The 25,321-nt window shown below is 36.7% G+C and overlaps 1 protein-coding gene across 2 annotated transcripts in view; it reads left to right on the top strand.

Annotated features, from left to right (window-relative positions):
• The window catches only part of scube3 (signal peptide, CUB domain, EGF-like 3), a 272,493-nt gene that overhangs the window by 118,651 nt on the left and 128,521 nt on the right, over positions 1-25,321 (top strand). For both annotated transcript variants that reach the window (XM_056448768.1, XM_056448769.1), the window contains exon 4: positions 12,290-12,424. In XM_056448768.1, coding sequence (XP_056304743.1) covers positions 12,290-12,424 — 135 coding nt within the window. The remainder of the gene's footprint in view (positions 1-12,289; positions 12,425-25,321) is intronic.

A 25,321-nucleotide genomic window follows, 5' to 3' on the forward strand; every position in this document is an offset into this window, starting at 1 on the left:
AGGGAGGATCGGCTCTTTGAAGTTTATTGCCACCCTTCATAGAAAGATTAAAAATATGGGAAATTACCTTTACGGGATGATAGTGGGATACAATTGTAAAATATGGTCCCGGGAAAAGCCAGTTAAGTCTGGCTGCAGATTTGCACTTGCAGTTTCAGGCTTGAACTCTCGGACTTGCACTCTCAGGCAACCGCACTTCCTCTGCAAGTGACGACATTTACAATCAATACCTGTACCCGCTTGCATAAAGGTCGTCCAGTAATTTAACTAAGGGATTTCATTAAGAGCATTGCAACAAACTTCTTGTTTGCCACCCTTATCTATGTGCCTTTGTTCTGAGCGTTTCACTGTAGTTTCTGGCAACATACGGTGACGGGCGCCACAGTTGCTATAGTTATGTAAACAGATCGTAACGAATCATGAATGCTTGCCTCAAAACAGCTCTGCAGTAATGTTACACACCATCTGTGCGTTTTTCTCTCCGTTAAGTGAGTTGAGACGTTGCCTTATCGAGTCGATCTCGACATTATGTTTGGAGGACCTGTAAAACTGGGCTGGGATCATATAGAGACTTCTGAAGCTGCAGTAAACCTGCGATTTCATGTGGATGCACTCTAGACACGTATATATTAGTTTATTTATTAAATGGTTTTATTAAATTAATTATCTACAGTCTTCTGTGTTTTTATCTAAATCATTTTTATTTGGGTGTGAGTGCTTGCGTTTTGAGTGTCAATTGTTCATTTAAGGGAGCTGATTAGGTTCCTTAAATGTTTTAGGAGGAAATTGTTACTAAAGACTAAGGGGAAATACTTAATGGCAGCCTTAAATTCCTAAAGTTGATCTTTTTTTTTTTTAATTTTATTTATTTTATTTTTTTTTTAACTTTTACTAAGGGTACCCTTAAACTTCCAACTGGGGGATATTTTGGTTAGGGACTTTTATGCAAACGAACCCTGCACTGTCCTGCCACATCGATTGTATAGGAACCGTGGGTGCCTGAAAGTGCAAGCCTGCGAGTGCAAGTGCAAATCTGCAGCCAGACCCTTCTCGGAAAAATGGGAGGGTTGACAGGTTAGCTGAACTTGTACGAATTAGCCTCTAAACTGAGGAAAGCTGGACTATTGCAGATTTGCACATTGCAATATCGATGCTGAATTAATATATTGTGCAGCCCTAATCTGGACTAATACAGCATGAATATAAACAAATACTAATGAATTGGTGACCTATTCAAATGCATTTGCATAAATGCATCCAGTAAAATAAATCACTAAATGGTTACGCTTTTCCTTTTAATTGGGTTGATAAAAAAAAAGCTTTTTAATAACAAATTATTAGGACCACCACTGACAATTTCTATTTTACAGAACAGACTAGTAACGTGATGTGTTTATTAATGACTCATTTGCATATAAAGTTGTTTTTCTGAGAAAAGCCTCCAAATTATCTTAAATTGAAGATACAAAAACTATTTACAGAGACCAGTAACTGCAAAGGCATTTCATTCATCTCATAATATCCTGCTGATCGAGCAATTAGCCCAGGGGAAGCAAGAGTGAGGATGGAAAGGACCGGAACGAGGTATAAGAGAAAGAAAAGGAGAGCGAGAGGGCATTTTTTACAACACCGAAGAGAATCCTCTCAGGAGAGTTTTGAAGAAATGTTTTAAGTGCAAATAGCATGAGCCTTGCTCCGGGTTTCACCAGAATCCTGTTCCTTTTCCAAATATTTGCTTTGGATGTGGGCCGGGGACTGCACATAACACACACATGTCCCCGATGCAGCGCTGACCAGGAGAGCGTCATGAAACTCAACGGCGGCAGGAAATCTTTGGTTTGTTTATGCTGCGGAGCAAGGTGTTTGGGGTTTGAAGCTGCTGCATATATACTAATGCAAGCTCTGTGGAAACGCTTAACAGACGTTATGGATGTCGCTATACGCTAAAATGTTTCCAAATGCTCAGCAGGGCGACGGAAATAGTAGTACTTATAGCCTCTCTCACACCTGATTGCTGTCAGTAATAGAACTTTGGTGCAAAACTGGAAACATGCCTTGGTGTAAAGAAAATACTACTCTTTATTCATTTATTTTTGTCTAAAAACTTATGATATTTGTATCATTTTAGGATGCAAATATCTAAGCATTCTTTAATAAAGATACAAAATGACTTACATTTATGTCAATGACGCTGCATAGTCTGAGTGCCTCGGGATGAGTATCCCCAGGTGGAAATGGAGAATAAAGAGAATAATTAGCGTACTGTAGCTGCTGTTCATAGTGTATATAAACAAGATGCAGAAACCTGCGTGGAGCACATTCATGCATCACACCGCTAAGTGATGCACTGAGTGTATGCTTTACTAAACAGATAGGTCTTTAATCTAGTTTTAAACTGCAAGAGTGTGTCTGAGCCTCGGACATTATCAGGAAGGCTATTCCAGAGTTTAGGAGCCATAAATGAGAAGGCTCGACCTCCTTTACTTGACTTTGCTATTCTAGGTACTACCAGAAGCCCTGAGTTTTGAGATCTTAAAGAGTGGGTTGGATTGTAGCGAGATAGGAGGTTGTAAGATAAACAGGAGGCAGATTATTTAAAGCTTTGTAGGTAAGAAGCAATATTTCAAAATCAATACGGAACTTAACAGGCAGCCAGTGTAAGGAGGATAAAATTGAGGTGATATGATCATATTTACTAGACCTGGTAAGAACTCTGGCAGCTGCATTTTGTACTAGCTGAAGTTTATTAATAGAGGATGCTGGGCAGCCAGCAAACAGAGCACTACAGTAATACAGCCTAGAAGTCATAAAAGCATGAACTAGCTTTCCTGCATCTGAGATGGATAGCATACTTTGTAATTTAGCGATATTTCTCAGATGAATGAAGGCAGTTTCTGTGACATGGGATATATAATTTTCAAAAGTTAAATTGCTGTCTAAAATAACACCCAGATCTTTTATAGTAGAGCAAACGCTAACTCTGTACCCCTCTAATTGCAGGTTGAGTTGTGAGATCTGCTGTGAAAGTGTAATTCATTGCAACTAAAGTTTAAAATATGATATCGTAGTGGAGCACCCCTTTAAAACGAGCAGAAAATCTGGTCCTCCTCTTGGCCAGTATAGAGCAACAGTCCCCTCTTAGTAACATTGACCGTGTGAGAACAAGAGTGCTGGGAAATGGCTTTATCCCCCCACGGCTGGACAGAAAATGGCCTAGATTGGAAACTCTACCCCAAGTCCTCAGCACATTAGACAAATAGACAGAAAATTAGTTTCGCATGAGGCTTTATTAAGCACGGGTTGTGTATACAGACTGACACTGATGCAACATGTCTGAGAGAGAGAGATCAGGTTGCAGTCTCATCCTCTGAGAGGCAGACGACACACACACCTCTCCGCCGAGAACAAGCACACACACTCACACATTTGTCAGCTTGACAGGAGCAAAACCTTGTTGTGGCTTCAAAGGACACAGTTGAATTTGAGTGGTAAAGTGGGTTAAACTCCACGCACTACCTGCTTTCACTGATTCTTGATGTATTACTGCAGTTACTGTGGTGTTTTGATGGAAACACACACACACAACGGGTTTTGAAAGGGGCTTAAAATCTGCATCAGTCAAAGACAAAATAATTTCTAAAAATGATCAGATAATTGAGTCGTGTTGATTGAATTTGGAAAATGGGCCCTCATGTCATTTAACATCATAGTACAGCTTAAAATGTATTGGCTGTTGAATGAGGATGTTGTGTAATGATCCATAAAGCCCAAATGAAAATGAGTCTGTTAACACACACTCATAGGCTTGTTTTTGCATTACGATTATGAGTTCTGTTGTTTTATAATGAGCTAATGATATTTTCAGTCCTCTAACCTTCATTTAAACCTAGCGTGATTATTTAACATGATTAAGTTTTCCTTTAAGAACCATATGCTGTTTTGTAATGTTTTCATTTAGCGTGTAATGCATCTATTTATATACGATTGCAAAAAAGAATAATTTTAACACATTTTAATCTGTTTTTAGTTCTTTTATTCTTTGTTTTTATTTCTTATACTTGTTTCTTTTATTCTTGTTCATGTAAATCACTTAGAATTACCATGGTCTATGAAATTTGCAAAGCCTGAACCATTGATACAAGACACGATGGATTCATGCTTTCAAGTTGTTGATGCCAAATTCTGATCTGAACGTCACAGCAGAAATCGAGACTCGTTTTTCCAATCTTCTATTGTCCAGTTTTGGTGAGCCTGTGTGAATTGTAGCCTCAGTTTACTGTTCTTAGCTGTCAGGAGTGGCACCCGGTGTGGTCTTCTGCTTTTGTAGCCCATCTGCCTCAAGGTTGTAGTTGTAGCGAGTGGTTATTTGAGTTACTGTTACCTTTCTATTAGCTGGAACCAGTCTGTCCATTCTCCTCTGACCTGGCATCAACAAGACATTTGCACCCACAGATCAGCTGATGAATATTTTCTCTTTTTCAGACCATTCTCTGTAAACCCTTGAGATGGTTGTGCGTGAAAATCCTAGTAGATCAGCAAAGTTTCTGAAATACTCAGAGCAGCCCGTCTGGCACCAACAACCATGCCACGTTCAAAGTCACTTAAATCCCCTTTCTTCACCATTCTGATGATTGGTTTGAACTGTAGCAGATCGTCTTGACCATGTCTACATGCCTAAATGCATGGAGTTGCTGCCATGTGATTGGTTGATTAGAAATTTGCGTTAATGAGCTGTTGGACAGGTGTACCTAATAAAGTGGCCGGTGAGTGTATATTAAAATATTATCTTGCTCTATTGTTGCATTGAGGTTTGTTGTTTTATACTGAGCTAATGAAATTTTCTGTCCTCTAACCTTCGTTTAAACCTAGCATGATTATTTAACATGATTAAGTTTTCCTTTAAGAACCATGTTGTTTTGTAATGTTTTCATTTAACGTGTAATGCAACTGTTTATATAAGATTGCAAAAATACAGAAAGTTGCAAGTCTCATTGTGTCTGCAAAAGTTGTTTTAACACATTTTAATCTGTTTTTAATTATTTTTAATTGATTGATTTATCTTCGGCTTAGTACCTTATTTATCAGGGGTTGTCACAGTGGAATGAACCGCCAACTATTCAGGCAGATGTTACCCAGTACTGGGATTAATTATTTTTTATTCTTTGTTTTTATTTATTATACTTGTTTCTTTTAGTGTTATAAAAAACACTTTGAATTCTCATTGTGTATGAAATGTGCTATAAAAATATTTTGCCTTGCAAAAGGTATTCAAATTGGCTGAAATGCATCAAAAATATCCAGAAATAAAAGTCCAGATAATACTCAAGTCTTCAAACATTAAAAAAATAATAATACTACGCAATAATACTTCTAGATTATACTTCCACAATATGCTGAAATTCAAAATACAGTTGAAGTCAGAATTATTAGCCCCCCTTTTATTGTTTTCCCTAATTTCTGTTTAATAAAGAGAATATTTTTTCAACACATTTCTAAACATAATAGTTTTAATAACTCATTTCTAATAACTCATTTTTTTAATCTTTGCCATGATGACAGTAAATAATATTTGACTAAATATTTTTCAAGACACTTCTGTACAGCTTAAAGTGACGTTTAAAGGCTTAATTTAATTAGGTTAACTAGGCAGATTAGGGTAGTTACCCAAGTTATTGTATTATGATGGTTTGTTCTGCAGGCTATTGGAAAAAAAATCTAGCTTAAAGGGGCTAATAATTTTGACCTTAAAATGGTTCTTAAAAAATTAAAAACTGCTTTTATTCTAGCCGAAATAAAACAAATAAGACTTTCTCCAGAAGAAAAAATATTATCAGACATACTGTGAACATTTCCTTGCTCTGTTACACATCATTTGGGAAATATATAAAAAAAATAATAATCAAAGGGGGGCTAATAATTCTGACTTAATAATATCATTATTATTTATATATATATATATATATATATATATATATATATATATATATATATATATATATATATATATATATATATATATATATATATATATATATATATATAATAATATCATGAGCGCTTCAAAATACTCCTAATAATAATAATAAAACTGTTAGAATGTATTTTAAGAGGATCTGGGTACTGCATTGGATGTTTATCACAGCACCAATTGCTTCAAGACAATTTATTTTCAATAAGCATGAACATTTTCACATGTTAATTCAGCTTACGATATACAAAATTCCATGACTAATTATAGATCTTTATATACAACTACATATACACACACACACATATATATATACTGTATGTGTGTGATATATATATAAAGACTTCTATTATAGATTTACTTTTTTTCTGTGACTATTTAAAGAGTTATGTTTTTTTGTTCATTAACTCTGTACAGTAAAACTCCATTTGTTACCATCAGTTAATTTAACCAAAGTCAATATTATGAGGGCTACAAAAGCCATCAAAAGTGCAATGCAATCAAAAGTCATGATTGTTTTATTATGTTCAGCTAACTAATATACTGTAATGCAGATGTATTTTTTCAAATTAACTTTAACATAACGGTAAAATGGATATTTTCACTCTGTTGATTTTAATGCATTAACATTTACTAATGAGACTTTACTAATGAGTGCTACTGTCTGTTATATTTTTCAGACATCTATTTATAGAACTGTAAAGTGTTTTTTTTTATCACACCGCTTAAAGTAACCCTTTATTTTACAGTAATAAAGCTTCAAAAAATTAATCACAACAAGAAAAGTTGATATCTGCAAAAGCAGAAATATAAGTATAATGTCATCTTAAAGCAATGATCTTAAACTCAACTTCTGGAGGGCCGCAGCTCTGCATAGTTTAGCTCCAACCACCTCCAACTCACTCCTGCTTAATAGTCTCTAGTAGTCTTGAACACCTTGATTAGCTGGATCAACTGTGTTTGATTAGGGTTCGAGCAAAACCGTGCAGACCTGCGGCCCTCCAGAATTCGAGTTTGAGACCTATGTCTTAGGCTTCAGTTCGGTAAATTGTAGTTTCTAGAGAGTGGCAAAATACTCACTAGTGTGAAACCTGCTCGAGTCTATATTGATTTGTATGTTTATGTCATTGTTTGTTTTTGGCTTTAGAATTACTTTCATACTTCTAAGGTACAACATACAGACACTATTGCGTCTAAAACTCAAGTGTCTAAAACTTCGAATAATGCAAAAATGCATATTTGATACATTAACAGATGTTAACTTATTCTAGTACACACAGTTTACACAATACCTCTTTAATGCATTATTTGCACACACCTGACAGGCTGGCCTTGGAGTTGTGCGTCACTCGTTTAAGGCAGCTGAGTGTGACGTAACCTATTTTTTTCTTCACCGGAGTTCAAGGGTTGCCATATCCAAAGACAAAGGCTGCTACAACTGCAGCCACACTCATTAACTACGGCTCATAACATACAATGGAATAGCACTTTAGATATGCTTAGAGTCATAACAGTCATAAACACTAATCGAATTAAGATATGTAGACTTTTCTTATTTCAGTGGCATTATTGAAGTGCAGTACAGACATGCAAACAACGTAATCAAACTATTACTATTGTGAAGGACTTTTAGCTGCATTTCGCGACAAGATAAGCCATTTACACAATCTGTTTGCTCCCATCAAGCCAGTAAAAGACGACAGACACACATCTCCTCCGAGTGCGAGCACACACACTCGCACAGTGGACTCCTGGAGACACATACATTCGTCGTCATTATCATCATGACCGAACACACGTTTATACTGTCCGGGAAAAAAAAAACGGAAGCTGTCGCTGAATGAAAGTGAAACTGCTGAAAAATCAAAAACCCAAAATGACATGATCCTATGCCGATCCTTCCCTTCTCTCTGCTCTCAATAATTTCCTGTCTGTAATCTCCACTTTCATGCCCAAATGAAAGGTGAAAATCCCCTATTAATAATAATAAAAAAAGCACCTGAACTGTTTTACATTTTGTGATTTTTTTTTTTAAATTTATTTTTATTTATTTATTTTTTTAATTATTATTATTTTTTTTTAAATTTATTAATTTATTTATTTATTTATTTTTTCTCTCTTTAGTTGAATAAAAATCTATTTTCCATTCATATATTAGCAAATATTTAGCAGTATTCTAATGTCCTTTACTGCATAGAATTCATTAAAATAAAAGTAATATAACATTCATTACAAGTTGATTTAAAAAAAAGCACCTAAATAATTTAGCAATTTCTGACTTTTTTTCAGTCGAATAAAATATTTTCCATCCATGTATTTCATCGTTGAACATTTATTACTGTAAAATATTGTAAAAATCTCCTCTCGTTCTCGTGAACCCAGTCTCGTCTCATGGAGTGTCTCATCACACCCCTTCAACACAGTAAAGCATGTTAACTAATTCTAGTACACCCAGTTTACACCCAGTTTATCTTTTTAATACATAACTGTATTTATTACATTACATGTTTATAATGCCGAAAAGAAAACACATTTCACTTCTTGGCTTTAGAATTACTTTCATATTTTTCGAAGTACAAAATACAGATAATATTGCGTCTAAAACCGAGTGTCTATTACTTTGATCAATATCTAAACATACAAAAATTAGTATTTAGAACATTAAAGTGTGTTCACCTATTCTAGTACACCCAATTTTCACAATACCTTTTTATAACACTATTTATTATGTTCATTGCACCGTTTTTGTTGTAGAGACTATTGCGAAGCAGAGGTGCCAACAGCATCAACACCAACTGAATTGACGCAAGTTCAAACAAGCAGGTCAGCAGTAATTGTAAGCCAGAACACATACACACAAAAGTTCACAGAGACTGGCGGAGAGAGACTGTAGAGATATCAACAGGACACGCTGATTAATGATCCAACCGCTTTTCTTTTTCTGAGTCACACACATCAACACAGCAAACACACATCAGAGCGGCAAGAATGAACCCAAAAACCCTGCCAGTGTCATTATAGGCTGTTTAGGGCAAGGAGGAAAACAAATAAGACACTCGCATTGGTGATGTCTTGCCCTGTCAATCACTTTTATTTAATATTTTGTGCTTAATTTTGTTAATACATGATCATTTACCAAAAAAAGAGGACACCATAGGTGCAGTTTTGTTACTGATTTTGATTATTTAATTTATTTGATTTATTTTGGCTATAATAAAAGCAGTTTTAAGTTTGTTTGTTTTTTTGAAACCTTTTTAAAGTCAATATTATTATGTATGTAAGTATTATGCATGTATATAAGTTTTTGATTCTTCTAAATTCTACTAAAGCATAAAAATACCAAATTATGTTAGCAGATATTTAAGAAACATGCTAAGCGAACATTCTTGTTTATCTGAGAAACATTGCTGAAGTCAGATATTCTGCTTTGAAAATGGTCGTTACGTGCCGGAACTTCTGTCTTTGTTTTGGCTCCTTTAACCCGCCCACTGCCAGTTTAGCCAATTATATTTCAGCACCTCGGGTTGCCTTGGTGGAAAACAGCGTATTTTATTCATTCAGTCAGGAAGGCTCTGAAAGCATGCGTACGTGACCGAAATGCAACCTCTGGTGGACAGTAGCAGACCCCGAAATGAGACACAGATTCAGAGTTCCACATGAGATGTTTATTAATTAGCAAGTAATATAAATATTACGAACGTAAACATTGGGTGTGCAGGTTACATTGTAACCCCGTGTCCCAACAACACATGACGAGATTTGCAGTGAAAAGCAATTTGGCTGTTTGCATCAGACGCAACATGATAACATTTTAATTACAACCACTCAGAAGCACAGAATAGTGCACTCACTGCACTCCAATAAAATGGTAAGGTTTATTACAGAGTTTCTGCAGGGCCTTAAAAAGTCTTAATGTCGTAAATCTCAAAATCCAAATTTTAGGCCTTAAAAAGTCTTAAATTTACTAAAATATTGTGTTGTAGGTCTTAAATGTTTTTTAAACAGGTCTTAATTTTCCCTTGTTTATGTAATCTGGCCAAAACCCATAAAATCACCAACATTCATCTCAATAAAACTTTAAACTTTTTATTTAAAAAAGGTAATTTTTCACTCCATTTATCATAATAATTTAATTATTTTCCTTACAATAACATTTGTTTAAAAGTTCTATATGTATTTACTGCTGAGGACACCGACCTGGACAGATTGTTGTGCATAGATTTAGTTTTTTAGTTTTTAAAACATTTGTTTAAATTTTATTTTCAAATTTTTTCTTTAAAGAAAGTTTGTTGGATATAAAACTTGCTTGTTTTTACACAATATTTAAAATATTTAGCTAAGAAATAAAATCTAAAATATGTTTTTTATTATTAATAATGTATTATTGTATTATTTAATTTATTAAATTATAATAATTTTATTTGATAGGGCAAAAAAATCTTTTCCATCTGGGCTGTTTGAAAAATTATTTAGCCTTTAGCCCTTTATTGGTCTAAAATTTCATTCATAATGGTCTTAAAAATGTCTTAAAGTCTTAAATTTAACTCTGTGAAACCTGCAGAAACCATGTATTATCTAATTAATACATATTAAACCTCTTTAACATAATTAAATGCAGATGCTGAATCACTGATATGTGTTGGTTTGCACTGAGTCACAGCTCTAAAGTTAAATTTCAAATGTAATCTGTTGCTGCTGCTTTCAGTAGTATGGCAATTAATGTCAAGTTTAAAGGCGTTCAAGCTCACATTATTAGCATTTAACACTATATAAAGCACATGAGGTGTACCTGAGGTGATCATTGTCAGTTTATCCTGTTGTTCACATGTGAGAAATTGAAGCTGTTTCTTAAGTATATATTTCAGATGGTGGGTTAGGACAAAAGCTCTTTTTAATATGGAAAATATTCCTTCTATCGTGTGCCGTTGCTTTTACTTAGAACACGACTTAAATCAGCCTTTAGGCTTGATAGTTATAAGGCTGCATGATTTTCAAAGTAGTCATGTCACGGATGTTTTCACACTGCATAACTATCTGGGGTAGCGTTCTGTCAGTGCTGTGTTTACACTGAAAGATGAATCGGCGACAGGGGGTTTTACACTGCATGACTTTAAAATAGGAAGAATCTTTGTCAACTAAGTCTCACAACCAAACAAACTCGAGAAATGAAAAGGAAACATTGCAAGGTCACGCAGTATATCTTTCATTATTAACTACATAATGGAAAAAGAATGCTTTAGCTTTAGAAAGTGTACAGATTTGCACACCTTGCATTTGAAGAGAATTAGCAATTTCTCCTCCTTTTTTTCTTTTTCGACTCTGTTGTGAAATTACTCCGATGACACATCAAACAGACACTGGTGCTCCTGCCAAATTTCCACTAGTTTTTCCTCCATTTCTTGGGTCCAAATAAACTGAAAACAAGCGCTTTTGACTTCTCCCCCAATCTCCTGCTGGCCTGCAGATACCCATACTAGTCGATGCTGCTCTCTGATTGGCTGCTGGTGATCGCCAATGATATTTTCTGTCAGAACACATTTCACACGGCATGATTTGAATCGACGACATCTCCAGATATTCAGCATGCCAGATATCTCACGGGTGTCGGCGACTCATTGGCGATTCTCTCAGATCATGTCTTTGATAGTTCATATTGTGTGATTGTCACTCACTTGAACGAACACCAATTTGGAATTTCTCAAAACCGGTCGGCGAGTCAAAATCAGGGCTAAAATCATGCAATTTGAACTCTGCATCAGGCACACTTCTGTTGATGTCATCAATCTGGCAACCTGTGCTTGCGTATGTTTTGAACTAGGTGTGCAATGCCTAGTTCAACCACTGGGTGTCAAACTTGAATACTGCACTTTTAAGCAATAGTTGTTTTCGATTGTCTACAGAACAAGCCACTGTTATACAATGATTTGCCTAATAAACCTAATTGCCCAATTAACCTAGTTAAGCCTTTAAATGTCACTTTAAGCTGAATACTAGTATCTTGAAAAATATCTAGTCAAATATTATTTATGTCATCATGGTAAATATAGAAGAAATCAGTAATTAGAAATGAGTTTTTAAAACTATTATGTTTAGAAATGTGTTTCTAACTCCATTTAAACAGAAATTGGGGGAAAAATATACAGGGGGGCTAATAATTCAGGAGAGCTAATAAATCTGGCTTCAACTATATATATATATATATATATATATATATATATATATATATATATATATATATATATATATATATATATATATATATATAGGCATAATTGTGTGCCTGTATTTTTACTCTTATACTTCTGTCTGTGTCTCTAACAGATGTGGATGAATGTGCTGAAGGAAACGGCGGCTGTCAGCAGATCTGTGTTAACATGATGGGCAGTTATGAATGTCGCTGCAGAGATGGCTTTCTGCTGTCCGACAACCAGCACACCTGCATCCAGAGGCCCAAAGGTGAGTACGGCATCAATGCTTGACAGCTGAGCAATCCTAAAAGTCATTTCGTTCGGCGGGCATCTTTAACAAAAACATTGTTTAAATGGGGAAATTCTCCAAAACTGTTTGCCAAGCTTGAGTAAATGTTATATTTAGAGTCACCAATACAATTTTCACAACAACTGTATGTTAAATTGAGTTTCTAAACGTTTAAATCACGCTAACTCTGAATATTTTTAGGTTGCCCATGCTTAAGGCCATGGACAGTTATGGGCCGTTCACACATTTTCTCTACCAATGCACTACTTTTCTATTGTTTTTCAATGTAAACACGTTTGACGGGTGTGTTTGACTGTTATGTTTGCGCCTTATGATTTTCGAAGCACCGCGCACTTGAGTCATATGTTTTTTAGATGACTCTCATCACTCTCATGTCCAAAAGCAGTCGACCAATCAGAAGAGTTCGGAGGAGGGGCAAGCATTGCAAGCTTCTGTTTATAGTAGAAAGTTGACATGGCAACTGTTTGATTTACTGTTATATCATGGTGGAGGAGGCACTCATTGAGTACGTTTACATGGACATCAACACTCTGATGTTAATATGATTAAAATAATACTCTGATTAAGAGTCTATTATGTAAACAGCGCTTAACAGTATTCAGGTACAGTAATTGAATAATACAAATAAAAATAACTCAATAAAAGTCATTGCTATTAAAGTTACAAATGGTACAATCTCTTATGCCTGAATGCTTTTAAGATCCTCATACAATCACAAGCCTCAAAAACCTATGCAAATGATCAATTATAATCCAGACTCATATCCTGCAAGGAGACTATTGTGAATGATCACATTGCAATATCGATGCTGAAACGAGCCCTGCTTTATACGTTATATACAGCGTCGTATTGAGTGAGCATGCGTTTCTGTCTGCACGCAGCTGTTATTCCTGAGCCGTTTATGTTGTGATTTAACAGCGTCAGTGGAAAAGAGCTGTTCTCTTCAAAGCTGAATCTCAGGAGAAACGTTTGGCCCGCTGAACTTGTCAATGTTTGCGTTTCATAAGCACACTGTTATTTGAGTCCTGGATTGTATGTTTCAAATGCTGCCCCTCTGATTCAGGGCCTTTATTTGTGTCTATTCTGTTTTTTGTCCTCCCTGTTGGAACGAGCTTGATAAATACCGTTGTTAATCCCTCATATTTCATTTTAATATAAGTTTTATTGCTCCCAGATTAAACCCTCTTGGACAGAGAGGTTAAGGCAACATAAATCCACAAATGCACAAATTTTCGCAAATAAAAGTATAGTTGTGATGCAGATCTGAAGGCGTCATCTGTTTGCTATTATGGGTATTGTTACAGCACAATGTGTTTCGGATGATTGCGGTTTAGGAAGAGAGACGATGTTAGACAAACCGACAGTGAGAGTGACGTAATTTATCATCCCGGCGTGATGACGGCTTGACGGATAGCATGTGTAGATGATACTTAAACAAAAAGATCATCCAATCAACACAGCGGGAATGAGAGGAATTGGATTTGCTCATGCTTTTTTGGGCCTTTTGAGAGTGTCGCTAGTTTATTCTCTTTTAAAGCAGGGCTTCCAAAAGCAGATTCATGAGTTACTGAAAAGCTAATTAATGATGATGACAAGTTACAAATTAATTCAATTAAAAACTGATAATGAATTAATCCAAATCTATTTTTTACTGTGTAAAATTCTCTGAAATCTGTAAAAAAAAATACTGATACATAAGTATTGTTAAATATAAATAAATGCACATAATCCCTTTTGAAAATTTGTATATATTTTTTCGTTTCTCTGTGAATATAGACAATATATTTTGGTGCATGTAACCAAAAACATTTTATTAAAAAGCCCATAATATGGGTTTTTGGAAATGATCTTCCATGTAGTGTGCTCTAAGTGAATGAAAACATCCAAGAGGTTTAAATCTGAAAGTGCACCTTGTATAAAAATATAGATTTTTTTATAATAAATGATTCGTTTAAGTAATTCGTCGTTCATCCGGATCTTTTGCCTGTTTGTATCGAAGTCGACGTAATACAATACCAAATATGATCCGGATCTGGTAAAACGTGAACGTGCCTTTCCTTTCAAACACTAGCAGAGTGCAGGTGTGTGTGGGACTGATCATGACTGAAGATGAGTGAACATTGAGTGAACGTTCTGGTGATTAATGCAATAATCTACCCTGCAACGGAGGATTTGTTGGCGGTTTGTTAATGGAAAAGACGTATGGGAAAGATGTATGGGACTTTGTCAGAGTTTGACAGGAACTTTACAGTACACAGTTCATGGATCAGTTTCTTCCTCCATTTCACAAGTGTAAGTAAGTGTGATTTAAAATGGTTCCCTCCTTGTTTTCTCTAGCTTGTAAAATTATGTATTTAATTGTTTGGTTACTTGTAGAAAAAGAGGAAGAGAGGAAGTTCACACGCTTGTTGTTAAAGTTACTGGTGACTCGAACAAGCATGGATGGTTCAAGTAGCAGCTCCAACTCTAGCGATGAAGAAATAATTATTGTTCACCAGTGCAATAAGCAGCTCCACGTTTATATCGCCTCTGGGCATCTCTTCAATGTGTGCTCACATTGATAGTTTTGCGCTTGAGCGTCTCCAAGTGCTGTTTACTGTAGCTTCAGCAGCCCAGTGCACGTGAACAAAATTGGCAATTTGATTGGAGGAGAAGATTTTGACACGGTGCACGAGGCTTTACTTTAAAAATGATGCTTTTACGCCTGCCGTTTTGCGCGTTGGTGTGCACGATCACATTGGCGCCCTTTATTTAGTCACGAGGCGTTAAACGTCGACAGAAAACGCGAGCAAAAAACGTCTCTGTGTGCACAGGCATTTAAAGTCTTAAAGGGCACATAGTTTACCCCATTTTTAAGATTTAATATTCATATTTTGGTTCTTCTGAGTGTCAGTTTAGGTTCAGTTCAAAACAATTCAGATTTTAATGTGTTTTAATGTGTTATTATCAATTATAATGTGTTAAGAAGTGTTATTTTGGGGGCGTGTACACAGGTCGTTGTTTTAGGGGTGTGTTGCTTCACATGAAAATTAATTTCGACTTCCCGCCCAATGTAAGAAGGGGGCGGAGCCAAGAGCTCCCCCGATTTGGGTTTGGCAACAGACAGGCAGACAGAGAGAAGCAACATGAGTGAGAGGACCAGCATTCAGCCGTACATGTACGACTCGGACACAGACCAAGCAGTACAAAATCATTTGTGTCTTTGTATAGTTTTACAGCCAACTGTGGGCTATTTTAAAGTTCCGAGCTTGTAGACCGAGACTAATAACCACGCACACTGAATTAACTTTGACTGAAGCGCCGGATGCACCATTCAGAGCCGCGACACGGCACACCAGACACTCACATTCGCATGTTATTTAAAATGAAACTATTCAGGTGGCGCCGCGGACAGCCGCCGACTTGGGGCGCCGGTGTGTGTACCCTGGTAGAAAACTATGTTTAGAATTCTAAATGCATGGTGCTGTGCGTCGCCGAGCGGTGCTTCTGGTCTGTGACCTGCAGGCAAGTTCGTTATTTTATTTCTAATGGAGGGACGGGCACGTGAGGCAACGCATTCGCACTTTCCAGCTGCACCTAGTTAAGATCACAGGGAGCTTCTGTGATGCGGGGAATGCCAACGGCTGAAGTTTAAGGTAGACGCAATGAAAAGTACACAGGTTTGCAAACCCACCTAAAGTTACAAACAATAATTTTGATGAGAGTTATCATGTGATGAATGTTGATCTTGTGTTGAGCCCAATGAGCCTTGCATCTAAAAATAGAGCAAGGTTGTTTCTTTGGTGACATCGCTTTGACTCACACGGTGAAAATGGCGGACGTGAAACAAACTGAGTATATGGTAATGAAAGCCTGTCAATCAATATTGGTGGGCAGGGGGGACCGCACTCCTACGTCAAGTTGTGGTCGGTCTCAAAACCGCTCCAATTGGTCCACCGTGTGTAAATTACCCCAATATGGCGGTCTATATGCTATACCTAGACACGTCTGTCCAAACAGCTTGAAAAGTAGATTTTTCACCATAGGTGCCCTTTAAATTTGACTTGATAAAACCTGCAGAAACCCTTATAGTGGTGATATTATATTGTCATTCTGACATTATATAATAAATGGCATAAAATGGACCTAAAATAACAATAATATCGTTTATTGCAGTATATTTTGGTAGAATATACCATACAACAAAAAATAGATCTTGCGACAGACCTATCCAGTACTAACTAATCTAATGTACATAACAAATATCTTATTATATAGAGTCCTACAGAAAGTATTCATTTAAGAGAAAGATCTGTAAGGCATGCACGCATTTATGCTGGCCACTGTAGATATGATTATTTTGGCTGCTATTAGACATGCTACACAATATATATTCCCATTTTTATATTAAAATATATAGTTAAATGTTTTCTAAGTTCAAACTCGCACTGTAGAAATCCCAAGTCATAAAGCAGATATTTTGTATGATTTACTATCAAATATGCTTTAAGTCTTTCTACTTCAAAGTGTTAGATTCTGTGCAACACCACTTTGATTGCTAGTAATTTTCACAAGCGAGTAGGACAATTGTTTCAAAAGAAATCATTCCCCCATTTAATTAAGCGCAGATGTCACTCTTAACAACATCGGAGATGGAATTAATTGGTTGATATGAATGCATGTTTAGTTTTCTCCCACATGCTTTCTTAATATGTCAGTGATCTATGTGTTGTGCTACGCTGATGAAACCCAGGCCTATACATCTATTTTTTTTATACATATGGAAAGCCAGGCTTGTTTTGACTAGTCATTGCAACTCAAATGATACCTGCGGTGGAGTGTGCGCTGTCTGGTTGTCTTCACAAACACTTTCTTAAATAACCGATAAATTGTCTCAGATGGACGCAGAGCAAGTGGAGAATAAAACTAGAGGAAATGAAGGCACTTCATCGCTCCAGGCTGTGCAGTAATTTCATGGGAAGTACACGCTAATCAAACAAACTAATGTTCACCGAGTGAAACTGTAAAATTGCTGTTCTTGCGGGTCTCGGATGCAGAATTGAGGTCTGTTCTGTCACGAACGGCAGGGAAAATGCATCCACTGTAGCTGTTATTGTTAATGGCAAAGGTTGTGCGTCCAATCAAACTCTGCGGCTCAAACTCATCTTCCATTTGGGGCTGATGCTCTTGACCTTCAGCCTTCACATCTTGGTCAACAATTTCACTGCATGCTCAGTCCCATTTTCTATTTTTATATAAAAACGTACCCTATTTCCTTTAGAATTGTTGTGTTACAGTGTGCCATCATGTTGAAAAACATATTGAAGTGTTTTGTCAGTTTATCAACTATTTTCTTAAATTTTCTGGGAATTTAACCACCTTTTCTTTGCTCTTCTGTTATTTTTTATTGTTTTTACAATACTAAAGTATTATTTATAGTATTTATAATTAGTTTTTTTTTCTTTGCCATTGAACTTTTTTAACTAACACAAGATAAAATTCACAATACTAAATCAACATTCAGGAAAATAATATAACAGGGTGTCCGCTGGGTTGTAAAAGGTAGTCAGTGAAATGAGCCAAAATTAAGGGCATTAAAAAGTAATAAACGTCATCTGACGAAGTATTAATTTTTCGAGCCCAATTTTTTACATGAGTTATCAATTTGTGTTAAGTGCAGGCCTTTATTCAATAATTTTCGTGGATTTATTTATATGTTGAGAGTAGGACCTAATATCATGTGAGGTGGTGTTCTCGTGTGTGCGCTGAAACAAACTGAGTACCCGGCTGGCTTGCTGCCAACCATATAGGCGAGCTCGCTTTCGTTCATTAATTCAATTAAAACATGGGGAAATACAAGTGTTCAGACCTTTTGCTGGAGGACTCAAGATTTAAAGACTGGCTTAGGCCTGTAGCTGGCAACAACCGCGAGGCTTATAGCCACGTCTGCAAGAAGACGATTAATATAACTTCGCTTGCACGTGCATCACGCAGCGCCTGCAGTTAAACTTACAACGGTGTGTTATGACACTTTTATTGATCACTTTTTCCCACAATTAACAGCAAGAATAACCATAGAAGCGTTGTCTGATTGACAAACAGCACATAATTATGTTCAAAAGAATTTAAAACGCCAAATGGGATGAATTTATACCCCATTTCGAAAGGGATACATACTCTAGTAGGCAGTACAGTGTGTGAGTGAGAGGGGGGCAGGGTTTCAATGTGATCCGGTTATGTTGTGGTTCTGTGACTGCTGGTGTTGGTTGCTGTATGGTTAACAATTATGACAGTTAAAGTAACTGGGTTAATTTGATTTAAATCAATTAAAAAATATATATATATTAAACTAATTTCTAAGTTTTTTGTGCATTTAGGTGGGTTTTGGACAGCTTTTAGGTGGTAGCTGGTGGTACACAGAATCTACCAGCACAGTTGTCCAACCGTGCTGAGAATTCCAAGCTGAGAGCGGTTTGTAATCGTGCCACGACGTTGCAGGCTTAGTGGAGAAACAACCGTAACCTTATCGAACTATTTTTAGAATAGCAGCTATTGACATTGAGGACTTATATGATTGTATGATTAAAAACTATTGACAAAGGCCTATTGTGACATCTTGATTAATCCCTCTGCTTTACTTAAATGTATATGTCATCTGCAATATGTTATTCCATTTGGAAAGATATTTCATTTACGCCACTACAGTTGCAGCTCTAAGTCCTGCTGGTATAATTTTTTCTTGAAGGTATTAAAAAAGGTAGTAAAAGGTATTAAATTTAACTTAAGAAATTATGTGTATAATTATACTAAAAATAATAACAAAACAAAAATTCTAACATAAATATGAAATATAAAATAATACAATACAACAGACAGCCAAAATGACAACCCTTAAACGTTCCTTTTACATGCTCTCCAAATACTGGAAAAAGCTACCCCATTTCTGATTGAAAGTATGGGTGGAGTTCTGAAGTCCTGCCAATATACATTCACATGATGCAGTAGAACTCATCAGCTCAATCCAATCCTTAAAAGAGGGAGTATCTGAGTTCTTCTAATTTTGCAGCACCAGTCTCACAGCCATAATACATCCTGCAATGACTAGCCCAGCCTGTGCTTTAGATATGCCCTTCTGTAGAGTGAATGTATCACCAAGAAAACAAACTCTTAGTGAATAAGGTAGTTTGTCCCAGCCATTTCTCAAGGTTTTGAATAACGCTTGTCCAGAATAGAGCCACCAAATGACAGTTCCAAATTAAATGTAAAAAGGTGCCCACAGAATGACCACCTTTCCAACAGTGGTTATTTTTCATTAATCTTATCCTATGCAGTCTTACTTAATTATCTTGTAATGTATGAGTTTACTTCTAGCATCTCTCACAGGACCCCCTATACCAAAATCTACTGCCTCCAATTCACCCTCTTCAAATTCCACCTCCAAGTCTTTCTCCCAAACAATTCTAAAATGATTGCTTTTTCAATACATGTTGTTTGCAGCAATCTTATACACAAAAGATGTAGATTGCACTGACTTTGGCATATATAGAAACCCTAATAAGACACTTTCTTCTGCTCCGGCATTATATCCTTATATTATAAAATTATAATATCAAACCACCTAAATGCATGCCCATGATTTTGTCTGCATGTCATCAGGGCTCCGTAGCCTAACAACCAACACAGGCTCATTCTAAAAATTTTGTCCCGCAGACTTTTCTGGAGACCGCGAATTATGTAGCCAGGGGTACGTATGGCTGCATTTCTTTTTTTTTTTTTTTAAACGAATGCTACGGGGCGGTGTGACGCCGTTTCTTTTCGCGCTTAACGGCTGACAGCTTACCCCGTGTGAAGGGCTTTCCCGCCGCAACCAGTTTGTCCAGTTAGCTCGTCATGTACGTTGGCGGACTTGAGATGCAGAGAGGAGATGACCACGACGGGGTTCGAGTCCGGGGAGGAGCGGTTCCAGAAATCAGGTCAGACAAAAACAGAATCCAAAAAATAAAATGAGTGAGTGAATAACAGGGTGAGAATATGGTAAAATCTGAAAACGTGGTAAAAATCAGACGAGGGCTTTTATTTTTTTGGATGGCTTTTGTAAATCGTTGGTTGGGTTTTAGGGAAGTAAGTGGGTAGGCGGGTCTATTGATAAAATTGGTTGGGTTTAGGGAAGGAGGAGGGGGTGGGTCTGTCGATTGGTCGGCCAGCCAGTCAGTCATTCAGCCAGTCAGACAGACGCTCTCTGGTGGGTTTACGTGAGAACAGTGTGGGCTTGAGCGGCACTCGCGAGAGAAATTTGAGATACGAAAAAGCACACGCAGCGTTCTCTCGTGGGTTCGTGAAAACAAAAACTGCAAAAATAAGTACCTCCCGGGACGTATTTTACGGTCTTCAGAAACGTCCACGGGACTACATTTTCAGAATGAGCCTGGGTTGCTAAAAACAGACATGAGCGTGTGTATGGCTGGGGAAGGCTATTGAATGTGCCATTTAAAAAAGCATACAGCATATACAACTAACAAACCAACTTTTTTAGGTTAAAAGAAACCCATAGTGTGAATTTTTATTTCTTTAAATTTTTGGTGAGTGTGAATTTGACCCCCTCATTAAAAACCATTCCCAGAATTGGAAGGTTTAAGGAGAACGTTTACTAGCGCCGAACAGTTTCACACAGTCATGGTCTATCAGCTCTGATTGGTTTGGTTGTTAATGCATCGCAGACCCCGGTTACAAATCTTACAGCAGTCCCCCCCCCCCCCCCCCCCGTTTCTCACACCTGCACAGTACACACAGCGTTTAAAGTTCACCAGTGTCAGCCCATGTGTTTTTTGTTGCCGTGGTCTGGGAAATGTTTACTTAGTAATAAAAATCTGCTTCCTTCGTCTTAAAGTCTCATTTGTTTCAGACTCAGGTGACGGGCCCCCAAAATGCAGAGGGTCCCGCTGGACGTGTGGCACACATGAGTGTTCATTCACATACAGTACACAGTCACTCAACTAATAAGTGCTTTACATTGTGTTGTTTAGTGGAGGCATTTTCATTATAGCTAGAATTTTGTGATTTCAATGTTAAGATACATTAATTAAATACCGTTTTAGGAAGCAACATATACTAACTTGATTTCTAGTTGATGATTTAGTATCAGAAGTGGCTTATATGAAAGGCAAAGGCCTCTAGATTACGCTTATTTTACCAAAATAAAATATGGTCATGCCTTGATTTTGAATGATTTAATTAGGACAGTGAGGTCTGACTTTGCTTAGACAAAAGTCTTGTCGCTTAACAGAAATATTGTACAGTATAGAATATAAAGTTATGCTGCAGAGGAAAAAGAAATGGTATTGTGTCTGACTCCATCATGAGCTTGGAGGACTGCATCCATACACCTCTGACTCAAATCACTTATTAATAAAGTCATCTGAAATGGCAAAGAAAGCGTTCTTGCAGGACTCCCAGAGTTCATCAAGATTCTTTGGATTCATCTTCAATGCCTCCTCCTGCATCCTACCCCACACATACTCAATAATGTTCATGTCTGATGACTGGGCTGGCCAATCCTGGAGCACTTTGACCTTCATTGCTTTCAGGAACTTTGATGTGGAGGCTGAAGTATGAGAAGGAGCGCTATCCTGCTGAAGAATTTGCCCTCTTTTGTAGTTTGTAATGTAATCCACTCTGCAGGTCTCTCACTCACTGAATGTAACCCCAAACCATAATTTTTCCCTTCACCAAACTTGACTGATTTCTATACGAATCTTGGGTCCATGCGGGTTCTAGTAGGTCCTCGGCAGTTTTGTGATGATTGGGATGCAGTTCAACAGATGATTCATCAGAAAAATCCACCTTCTGCCACTTTTCCAAATGATCAACTAGAAGTCAAGTTATTATTTGTTGCTCTTACAGCATTTGCAACATTTAACGTCTATAAAATGCCTCTTTTAAGTTGAAAATACTGTTTATTTCTTTTATCAAACAAATTAAGTCTATATATTGTTTTCATAAGATTTTGTTATTAATTTTGAATTCTTTGAGCTACAAAAATATTCTTTAAATCAATTGTCTTTTTAAAACATGTACTTTCAGTTTTTTATTCGCAATATAACAATATTTTGACCTGGTGGACAGGACATTTAATAGATTGAAGTTTTGACTTAGTCAAGAAATAATTTGATTTTGCTAAACGCTTGCATAACAATAACTAAACAAATGCTTTGGTACTTGCACTCATCGGCCACTTTATTAGGTACACTAGTACTAGTACCGGATTCGACCCCTTTTGCCTTCAGAACTGCCTCAATCCTTCGTGACAGATTCAACAAGGTACTGGAAATATTCCTCAGACATTTTGGTCCATATTGACATGATAAATGCAGATTTGTCGGCTGCACATCCATGATGCGAATCACCCGTTCCACCACATCTCAAAGGGGCTCTATTGGATTGAGATCTAGTGAAGTGGCCTAGATCTAGTGGAGGCCATTTAAGTACAGTGAACTCATTGTCATGTTAAGAAACCAGTCTCAGACGATTCGTGCTCTATGGCATGTCATGTTATCCTGCTGGAAGTAGCCATCAGAAGATGGGTACACTGGTCATGGGACTGTGATGTGACAACGATGACCCTTTACTGTTGCCCACCTTAAAACTCGTTTGCTGGATGAATGGGTCAAAATTACACCTGAAACACTTCATCACTCGGTGTCTTCATTCCCTAAATGTCTTTTAAGTGTTGTGAAATGGAATAGCAACATTACAACGTGGTAAAGGCTTTACTGTTCCAACTTTTTAGAAATGTGTTGCAAGAACCAAAATTGGAATACAGGTTTTCTTTGAAAATAAATAAATAAATCATGAGGAACACATTAAATAATGTGCTGTTGTATTGTCTGCAATGAATTACAAGTCAAAGTAAACTTCGAAATAGTCTAATAGATGCACAACATATTTCCTGTGTCCAAGGTCGGTGAGTAATCACAGTAAATAACTGTGCTCTTAATATTGACCAAAATAATCATAATCAAGCATGTCTGACATTCACATTCCGTGTCTGATATGCAATTTGAGGAAAAACCCCAGCGAGTGTTCGAAAGAAAAACATGTCTAATCTGGTCATTCCAATCGCAAGTATTCCAGCGACGCAGGCTGGAGTTCACATCATTACGAAACCATGCGAGGATTGTTTTTGGAACGCATTCTGTATATAAATAAATGCATAATTGCTAGGCATCAAAGGTGCTTGTCACATGTAATTATAGAATTTCCAGGATTCCGTGCACAACTGCGCCTGCGGGCCTGCGGTGACCTAAACATTAGTGGAAATCTTAACAGTATGTAAGTTTACCTCCATCCCTGAGGTGTGAAACATCAACCTAGTCATTTTATTTCACATTCACAACCTCATCAAACCGAGAAAACCCATCGCTTTGGGCTAGAAAGAAGAGGAGATACGGCTCTGCCAAGGCTGAATTGCTTTTGATTAAATGTGATTCAGTAACTTGGAGTAATCAAACCAAAATGCAAATTTAATATGTTTTCTTCTGCTATATCCCACTTGGCCTCAGAATCAGATTTGCTGGTGTGTTTGTTGAAAAAAAAAACCCTAGTTTAGATGTTAAATGGTAAATGCTGTCAATTTTTTTTGTCCAGATGGATTACATTCATCTAAATGTGGATTGTCAGTTTTGCTGCTTGGTTTCAGTGGAGTTGTTTTGTAGACATCAGCCATCCAATAACCAACTGTTTGTCTCCATGTTTCCACTCATTGACATTTATATCGACTTGTTAAATTTTTAATGGTCCATTAGAATTGTTTAATTGTGCTGCAGTCATATGCTACATGCATTAGCCTGCAGGTTCTGTGAACATTTTGACCTTTACAGCTACTTCCATCTTTTCCACTTGATTACAGTGAATATCCTGAGCCAAAACATCATTTATGGTCTAAAATGCATGTTATGTTAATGAAAGTTATATTTTTATTATTTATCTGTGTGCAAACTGAACTACAATCTGTGTAAGCTCAGATATGTATGTTTGTATGCATGTAGGAATGTGTATATATGTGCGTTTCCAAACTCTGGGAAACACCTATATACTATCATTCTCACACACACTCATACACCATGGCCAATTTAGCTTACCCAATTCACCTATAGCACATGTCTTTGGACTTGTGGTGGAAACCGGAGCACCCGGAGGAAACCTACACCAACATGAGGAGAACATGCAAACTCCACACAGAATGCCAACTGACCCAGCCGAGACTCAAACCAGCGACCTTCTTGCACTACCCACTGTGCCACCATGCCGCCCCAAAATAAGTTCATATTTACTTAACATATTTGTGTGCATGGTGTAATTTTTGTGTATATAACACAATATGTGTATGTTGTATATGTATGTGTATATATATATATATATATATATGTGTGTGTGTGTGTGTGTGTGTGTGTGTGTGTATTTTTTGTTTATTTTGGTATTTTATTATTATTATTTGCTTTATAAAAAGCAATTAATGCATGAAACATATTTTAGCAACATACAAATGCTAAAAATAAAATATGAACCAAATACATGTATGTAAAGCTGCGATTAAAGCATTATTATGATTTTTGACACACACTCATATATATTTGCTTTGCATATATTTTAATTTTAGCAGTTGTATGCCAAAATGTTTCTCATAAAATATATTTTTTAATAATTTTAAAATTAAGATTGAAACATTGACCTTAATATGCAGTGAAAAGTGCAATTTTCATCTTAAATTAATTGCAAAATGTTAGTTATGTTCTTTATGTTCGTACTCTTACTTTATTAGGTACACTAGTACTTGTACCGGGTTGGTCCCCATTTTGCCTTGGCTTCATCCTTCTTGGC

This window comes from Danio aesculapii, chromosome 23, assembly GCF_903798145.1.
Source record: "Danio aesculapii chromosome 23, fDanAes4.1, whole genome shotgun sequence".
Classification (NCBI taxonomy): Eukaryota; Metazoa; Chordata; class Actinopteri; order Cypriniformes; family Danionidae; genus Danio; species Danio aesculapii.